At 43.4% G+C, this 8,995-nt stretch overlaps 1 protein-coding gene across 1 annotated transcript; it reads left to right on the top strand.

Annotated features, from left to right (window-relative positions):
- Positions 1 to 3,681: 3,681 nt before the first annotated feature.
- On the top strand, positions 3,682 to 7,102 carry LOC147620000 (putative glucuronosyltransferase PGSIP8). The gene is made up of 5 exons (XM_086772123.1): positions 3,682 to 4,463; positions 5,052 to 5,307; positions 5,415 to 5,613; positions 5,710 to 5,857; positions 6,104 to 7,102. Exons 1-5 carry the CDS (start codon positions 4,132 to 4,134, stop codon positions 6,678 to 6,680), a joined length of 1,512 nt encoding a protein of 503 aa, XP_086628249.1. The 5' UTR covers positions 3,682 to 4,131; the 3' UTR covers positions 6,681 to 7,102.
- Positions 7,103 to 8,995: the final 1,893 nt, after the last annotated feature.

Raw genomic sequence — 8,995 nt, 5'->3', positions numbered from 1 at the left:
CCTCCCCCGTTTGGCACGGATTGCTAGTCTGGAGAGACTGGCCGAAGGTGCAATGGGAAGGGAAGCGAGAGTTAGTCCGGAGAGACTAGCCGTGTCTTCTGGGTATAGTTTGGAGCTGGAGAGCTCTGACGACGTAGGCCCTTCATCACCTTTGACTGCCATGGCTTCAAAGGGGGGTGATAAACTTCATCGGGGGGAGAAATATGCTAATTACTCCATTGACGACGGGTACTTACTCTACAAGGGTAGAGTATGTGTACCAACTATTGGTGGCTTTCGGGCCCAAATTCTTAAAGAAAGTCATGATAGTCCAAGTGCGGGTCATCCCGGGGTTTAGAAGACCTATGCACTAGTAAAAAGACAGTTTTATTGGCCTAGTTTGTTTAAGGATGTCTAGACTTATGTGCTGAAATGCAATAAGTGCCAGGTCAATAAACACGAATGTCTTAAGGTTGGAGGACTGCTCCATCTGCTGGAGATTCCTCAGGGGAAATGGGAAAGCATTTCCATGGATTTCATTACCGGTTTACCCAAGACAAGTCGAGGGAATGACTTGGTGTGGGTGGTAGGGGGGGACAGGTTAACTAAAATGGCAAAGTTTATCGCCACCCACCACAAAGAAAATTGTTAAAACGCCAGAGTTGGCAAAACTCTTTATTGAACATCTCTACAAGCTATATGGCCTGCCCGCAGATATAGTGTCGGATAGAGATAGAAAGTTCAACAGTCATTTTTGGAGGGAAGTCTTCAAAAAGTTGGATACTACTCTGAGTATGAGTACGGCAGATCATCCGGAGTCTGATGGTCAAACTGAAAGAGTGAACCAAATTCTAGAGGATACGTTGCGTTCTTATGTTAGTAAGAAGCAATCTAATTAAGAAGAGTACTTGCCCTTATTGGAGTTTGCCTATAACAGCTCCAAACACTCAGGGACTAGATTTACACCATTCATGTTAATGTATGGATTCCAGCCGAGATCTTCAATGGCTGTAGGCCTAGAAAAGGAGAAGATTCAATCTGTCAAGGATTTCCTTGAAGATATGAATGATATTCTCAGAGCCGCACGTGAGAGCATTCGTAGCGCTCAGGATCGCGCTAAAACTTATGCGGATAAAGGACGTAGAAAGGTGACCTTTGCAGAAGGTGACTTTGTATTCCTCAAGGTTCCTGCGCAGTCAGAAACCATGAAAACGGGAAAGTGTGATAAACTTTCTCTGAGATATTGTGGTCCTTTTAAAATCCTTAAGAAGATTGGGGACTTAGCATATAAACTTGAGTTACTGGAGAGTTCTCAAGTCCATCCTGTCTTCCATGTCAGTAAACTGAAGAAATCAGTTCACAGGTTAGAAAACGCAGTTTCTCTAGAGATTTTGGTGGACTTGATAGAGCCACCAAAGATACCACATGAACCTGAAAAGATTCTAGGGTATCGTGACAGACAAACCCGACATAAAGTGTACCAGGAGATACTTGTTAAATGGACAGACAGGGATGAGGAGGCAGCTACTTGGGAACGCCGTAATGCAATTTCCAAGAGGTTTCCCCAGTTTGTTTTTTTGAGGACGAAAACTCTTCTTAAGGGGGGGGTAATGTCACGTAGGCTGTAACGCCTGACTGATGGGTGGCAGACCGGATGGCCAGACGGGGCTTTAGCGTCAACGCCTCGACCGGAGCGTCGAGGACGTGGCCATCCGGGGTTCAGTGGGAGAGGACGCCCATGCAGTCATGGGCGGCCAGGCTAGTGTGGACGGTAGGCCACACACTATATAGCCTGGGGGATGAGGGGCAATCCTCATTCTTCCTCTGCGGCGGCTGGGTGGTGAGCCAGAGGCCGCCGTCCCCTCCTGTAGTAGCACCCGCGACACCCGTAGAGCGGCGCTACTATCTACGGAGATCTAACATAAATATTCCGAGATAAAGAATGTGTCAAGTAAATGTTTTCACGAGGCTTAAGCATGCATAACATATGAGAATAGTGGCATGCAAATAATTATTTATTTTTCTTTGGGTCTCCATGAACATGCCTTTATATGTAAGTTTTTGAGTCCCATAGGCACATCAACATGGTACCATTCCCATTGCAAATTGATGCATTCATGGAGATGTTTGCACTTATCTCAACCATCGAGTAAAATTTGAAAAGAAAAAAGGATGAGGTTTAAAAGAATTATTAATTGCCAAAAAATAAACTAAGCGTAATCCATTGCAATAGTACACATATTAAACCTCCTAGCTTTTATCGAGGATTATGGCATATCTTTCTATAAATGTGAAGTTTAAATACAAATATTATGTTATTATATATAAACTTTGTAAGATTCATCAAACATTGTTAATGATTATTGTTGAATAAGTCAAGATGCAATGGATGAGACTCTTCAGCATCTATTTTTGTACTCTCATTATCCATTACAATGGATGAGGAGGCAATTAATTGATGCGCGATAATCCATCACTTTCTTAATGGGTGGAGAAAGAGATGACTGGGGCACTATTTATTGCATTACTTATTGGCTTTGTGCCAAGTTGGTGCAATGCCTTGTTTAAGTATAGAAAATACATATCATAATAGATATTTTTTGTGGCTACTTTTACTAATGCGACATTTAGCAAGAGCATGAAATCACACACAAACATCATGTTTAGTAATGAGTGTAAAAGGGAAGTTATGATTTGCCTTCTTCTCTTCCGCATATATATTAGTCTACTAGATATTTTGAAACTTGAGCTTTGCCAAAGTGTCCAACAAATTAATGTGCACGAGTGTAGCTTCGTAGTGCCAAACAAATAACATAACAATGTGCAAATGCACCACAAAGATTAAACAAATAACACAACAATGTGCAAATGCACCACAAAGATTAGGCATAGCTACTATTTTGGGCACCTCTATGGAAATCTTAGAATTTTCAAGTCCATAGAGATGTGTCCTCTCTCCATCATAGTGGGACACTAGTAAATACATGTGTATAGATATGCTCATGCAGGCGCACAACATGCATGAAAGCCCTTGGGGTTTGCACAAAATTTTGTAGATCCTTTTCAAGTTACCAAGAGAAGGCAATAGTTCATAGCACATCATGCATGAAAACTATGAAAGCGCTTGGGGTTTGCACAAATTTTTTGAAGGTCCTTTTCAGGTTGCCAAGAGAAGGCAATAGTTTATAGATTCGGATAAAAATATGAGAAAAAAGGCCATTTGAAAAATTTGAGAGGGATTGATGCAAGCATGCTTGTTTTTTTGACAGGCACCATTGCCCTTCAAAATTCACGGGTTGGATGAAATATAGCAATTTTTTTAATGGTATTTTAGTGTAATTTAAACGAGCATTTTAAATTTTTTGCAAGCATGTACGACCAAAATGCTAAAAAACGGGTGCGACGAGTTGGTCAAAAAGGGGCTATGGATGCAAGGTTGATGTAGTGTAGGTGAATCTGGGCCAGGTAGGCGATAACTAATATGCGTGTAGGACTGGGCCCTTGCACCATTTAATCTAATTTAGTATAATTAAACGAGTCAAGAAAGAAAAACGCGCTCTGCAAATTGCACGTACTACGACCGTGGACCCAATCCGGAGCGGAGGAGGACTTGGATTAGTGTACTAATCGCCGCCCACCACACGTGCCCTCCACTAATCATCACCCACCTTCTATGTCATCGATCAGAACAACACACAACACACACGTGCAACCCCAAACGCTTGAATCTTGATCTTGTGCGACAGACCCAAATTCCAATAGCTTGCTTTCAAAAACAGATATTCATACTTGCACCAGCTAATATTATTAAATACGTCAAAACTGCAAAAAAATAAAGCAAAGAGTAAAAAGCCGTTGTCCTGGACGCGCTTTGCACGTACCAAGCCTACGGACCGATAGGAAAAAGATTCGGTTTCAGAGCGATTAGTGAACTAATTTCCCACTAATCGCAAATCGCACTCTTTTAATTGTCATCGAAGATCCCGTCTCCCCACTTAAAAGCAGCTTGATGTTGTGCGATAGACCCTAAAGCTTGCTTGCAAAGCAGGTAGATACATAGGTAGAGAGATATTTCTACACAGGCACAGGCACAGAGAGAGAGAGAGAGAGAGTCTCTTTTCTTTCCCAACTGAAGAAACAGCGCTCTCTAGCATGCACTCCCATGGGCTGTGCAAAAGAAGAAGTAGATGCGTTTATCTGCCCTCTCTCTTATCTCTCATAGCCATAGCCACTATGGCTATGGCTATGGCTGTAGTGGAGGCCAGCCCTTCTTCCTTCTCACCTTCTACAGTAACCGGACATGATGGTGGACATGCTAAGAAGAAGCATGCTTATGTCACAATGCTGTACATGGGTACCCCTCGTGACTATGAGTTCTACATCGCAGCCCGCGTCATGATGCAGTCCCTGCTCCACCTCACTGTAGATGCAGATCTTGTGGTGATTGCATCGCGGGACGTTCCTCGTTTATGGGTTCAAACTCTGTAAGTAACCATAACCTCTCTCTCTCTCTCTCTCTCTCTAGTTGTGAATTTTAAGTAACCCCCGCCTCTTCCCTTTGCAATTGTCCACCTTTCCTAAGAGGTTTGCACAATTCTTATTGGCGGCACAATGAACCGCATCTTGTATCTGCATGCTGATTGAAGCATGTATTTTCATCAAACAGATTCATTTTTTTTTTAATTCCATGGCTGTTTATGGTCAGCACACAACTTAGCCTGCACAGGCAGCTAACTGTTCAATTATTGACTTGAAAGTAAGAATTTGAAACTAAGTTTTTTCATGTGGCTTCAAATTCAAAGCTTTCATTTTGAAGCTACCATCAGGCTGCTACTCTTATGGGGTTTTCTAGGGTGTGGGCGCAATGCCTGCGCATGCACCTGCACCTGCACCCCATCATCACACTTAGATGCCTGACTCTTAGCTGGGTAACTATGCAACCTGACCACCAAAGTGCACATCAGTCTTAGACTCTTATCGCATGGGGAGCGGCGATAGGCTCAGCATCCAGCCACAAGGTTACAGGCTTTGAAAATCTTGCCTTACCTCGTTGAAAATTTCTTTTTGTGCAGGGAGAGGGAGAAGGTGAAGGTGGTGTCTGTGGATGATATTCCCAACCCTTATAGAGGGCAAGATGATTTTGACCCACGGTTTCTCTTAACGCTCAACAAGCTCTATGCATGGAGCCTGGTTGGCTACGAGAGAGTTGTGATGCTTGATGCTGACAACATCTTTCTGCGCAACACAGATGAGCTCTTTCAATGTGGGCAGTTTTGTGCAGTCTTTATCAACCCTTGCATCTTCCACACTGGTCTCTTTGTATTGGAGGTTTGCCTACAACAATGTTATTTTTATGATACAATTTTCTTAGAAAGGTTAGGCAACATGGTTTTCTCATTTATTTGACTAATTGGGCCTTTTGCTGGGATTTGCAGCCATCTGAAGCTACTTTTAAAAGTTTGGTGGCTGGGCTAAATACCAAGGAGAACAAAGATGGTGCTGACCAAGGTTACTTAATGGCTTGTTTTGATGATTTATTGGAGAGGCCTCTGTTTCTGCCGCCTGCCAACGGATCCAAACTTGACGGATACTACCGCCTGCCTCTTGGTTATCAAATGGATGCATCCTATTTCTGTGAGTTGTCCCTTGTTCAAGAAGGAATGGTCTTTTGATGTTTGTGATCATTTTGTTCTGGTTTGAGAGTATTGTTTTGCTGCTTTTAATTTCTAGATTTGAAGCTTCGATGGAATATCCCATGTGGACCCAACAGCGTGATCACTTTCCCAAGCATGCCCTGGTTGAAGCCATGGTACTGGTGGTCATGGCCGGTTTTGCCATTGGGACTGCAGTGGCATGAGCAACGCAGATCAACTATTGGGTCTGTATAGCAGGAAGCTGTGAATGTTTCCACTCTAGTGTTTTTTTCTTGTTTCTGTGAGTATTGTTAGATGATTTATATGATGGTACTCAGGATGGTTACAAACTGGTCTGGCAGTCAGTGGGGGCCATGGAACCTGCGTGGTCGGGCAATCTTACCCACCCCAACTCCCTGCCCATACCAGCTTTGTGCTCCCAAATATTCTCATCATAATTTACACATTTCTTTCCTTTTTGGTGCTGACAGATATGCTACTGAGTTTCCCATCGTGGTGTCAGAAGCGCTATTTTATGTAGGTACTATGATCACGGCACTGTTTGTCAGGAAAGGGTTGTGGCAGCAGCAAACCGAAAAGTCCCAAGCTGGGAAGCTGTGTGCAGGCAGGGGCAGCTGTGCTGAAGGCTCGCTTCTGTTTGTGTGCATCATGAGGTCCATGGCAATGGCAGGGTTGGTGGGGTCCTTTGTTTTACCAGCAGTACTGATACCAAAAACTGTGCATCCTTTGATGGGTTGGTCTGTGGGGCTCTTAGGAGCAATCTCCTTTCTGTTTGTGATGATAACCATGGGAAATTTGCCTGTTTTGCCTGTTTTGATACCATGGCTGGGGATAGTGGGAGCTCTAGTAGTGTTGGCCGCGCCCATTTACAGCAATGGTATCGTTAGGGCACTGGCCATTGGGTTGTATTCTTTTGTCGCTTCCCCATTTTTGTGGTGGGCTCTTAAGGAGATCTTAAGCACTAAGGGTTGGAGAGAAGCTCCGTTTAGGGGTTGGACCAACTCTAGGTCAGAGCCACCATCATCCCAGCTTACAAAGATGTGCTAGTGGGAGCATGTGCACGTTTGTCATGTGTAGCCTTAAGCCAACCATTGCCTTGGAAGTCGCCATTCTTAATCAATTAGCTGCGAATTGCTGTGTTTTTAGCATTGCAAATAGGCGAGAATTCAGGGAAGCAGGCACAACATTATTGTGCACATCACTATGTATATCACATCTTCTCCTTAGTGAATGATGTGCATCTAAGCCTTTGTTCCCAGCCAAAACTACTTGAGATTAAAAAAAAGGTATTTTTTGTTTCAAAAAATGAGGTGGCATTTTTCCCTCAGCACGAGGGCATTGTTCCACTGCCATTCTTTTGACTGGTTATGACTGTACGTGAGTTATACCAATGCAAAAAATTTCCTTGGATGCTTGGGAAGAGATGCAAAATTGATACTTCCAAAAAATTAATCCATTTCTGTTGATTCTTTTAGGTACTTTGACATGCCTTATTGGCATGCTTGTTTGCAGGGGATTTGATGTTTTTAATGGCTTGCCATTGGAAAAGACAGGACTAAAAAGAGAGGGTACAATATTCTAATATTTGCTTAGATAAAAGCTCAAAAAAATAGTGAAAAACTAGTTCACCCCTTTTTATCCAATGCTCTCTCTCTCTCTCTCTCTCTCTCTCTCTCAGTGTGTGTGTGTGGGGTAACCTTGGCATGACTAGTAGCCATATATGGAGTCCCTTTTATGGAGAATTGACCTTGCGAGAACAGGACCTAGGCGATACAAGTTATGATATTATGTAGGCTCAGGTTTCACCACTTGAGACAGATGTTGCATTCCAAGTTGTCACTGATCTTCATCACATTGGATCTCTTGCTCTTTGCCACCTTCCTTGGTTGATCAAGGGTTGTCTTTCAAGCTGTCACTTATCTTCATCACGTTAGGTTTATTGCTCTTGATCACCGCCTTGGGTGAACCCGCAGTTGCTTCCTTGATGCATCTTGTAAGTTCTTGGTGGGGATGGTATAGGATCATCAGATGGTTCCCCTTTCTAGGTATGCACATGGACAGATAACTACTTTCTAGATATCTACATAGACTCTGCTATTCTAGGTAACCACATGGTTAGATTACCCTCTGTTCATTACAGCGTGATGCTCCTCCTCTTCACTTAACTGAGGATGAGATTATCCAACTTATTATGTATAGAAGTAAATACATTTATTTAACTCAGATCTCTCCTATTAAATGGACTTCTACAGCATATTTATCATCATGCTGAGCTAAATTTAGTAGTTCATGACAAAATATAGGAGGATTATTATTGGCCAAAATGGTGTCATGTGCAAGAATTGCCATGGACATTCTCAGAAGATAACCCAGAAGGGGCAGCCAACAAAAGAGCATTTAGAACCAGAAGTGGAGCATAAGCTGCAGAAGTGGCTAGTGTGGACTTGGAGAAGAACCAGAAGACCTGTCGGCTGCATGGAGGGTCCTGTCGGTTGAACTAGATGAGGCGGCTGCAGGCGCATCAAGTGATATGAAGATTTTGTCGAGTCGGCTTAGCAGTCGGCCAGATCTCCTTTGGTCCAAGAGGCCTATAAAAGGCACATGTGCTCATTGTTGTAGTCATTCTCTCCCTTATGGAGTGGATCAAGTACTAGGACTGATTTTGGTGTGTTACACCTTTTTAGCAAGGCAGCCTATGGCTGTAGACTGAGTACCTTTTTGTACCATATGAATATACTAAATTTTGGTGTGTTACACCTTTTTAGCAAGGCAGCCTAGGGCTGTAGACTGAGTACCTTTTTGTACCATATGAATATACTAAATTTCCAGCATCTCTCTCTCTCTCTCTCTCTCTCTCTCTCTCTCTCTCTCTCTCTCTCTCTCTCTCTCTCTCTACTCTCCCTTCTGTTTGCGTTTTTGCATCAGCATGTTCTCACTAGTGTGTAGGGCTGAAAGAAGACTCCCAGAGCTTCCGCGTGTTACATTGGTATCAGAGCATCAGGCTCAGCAAAGCTAAACACTGATTCAGTCCCATATGATGGTGTACAGGTCCAAGGTACAGGAAAGTACATGGATACGAAGCCCAAGGCAAGGAACACAGGAACGGGAAGAGTTCCTAGGAGGTTTGTTGGTGGTGTTCCACAAAGCCAGAGGGGATGGAGCCAGATAGGTTCTCGGGCAACGGTCCCAAGGGAGGATTATCCTCCAAGGGGTGATGTGAGAGTGCCAGACTCATTTCTCAGGAATGAAGACCAAGATAGTGTTCAGAGTTAGGGCAGGAACGGATTGGGGATTGGATGAAACAGATGCATAGATCTTATTCAGAGTCAGAGTGGTTTTGGAGACCGGGCCGGGTTTTCCGT

Source organism: Cibotium barometz, chromosome 32 (assembly GCF_041138505.1).
Source record: "Cibotium barometz isolate CiBa-2024 chromosome 32, ASM4113850v1, whole genome shotgun sequence".
Classification (NCBI taxonomy): Eukaryota; Viridiplantae; Streptophyta; class Polypodiopsida; order Cyatheales; family Cibotiaceae; genus Cibotium; species Cibotium barometz.
This window is presented reverse-complemented; position numbering and strand designations above follow the sequence as displayed.

Excerpts from the sequence above, each read along its gene's own strand:
- LOC147620000 (XM_086772123.1), top strand. The coding sequence starts at position 4,132 with ATGCACTCCCATGGGCTGTGCAAAAGAAGAAGTAGATGCGTTTATCTG. Across the intron at positions 4,464-5,051 it reads CGTTTATGGGTTCAAACTCT|GGAGAGGGAGAAGGTGAAGG; the intron begins GTAAGTAACCAT and ends CTTTTTGTGCAG. Across the intron at positions 5,308-5,414 it reads CTGGTCTCTTTGTATTGGAG|CCATCTGAAGCTACTTTTAA; the intron begins GTTTGCCTACAA and ends TGGGATTTGCAG.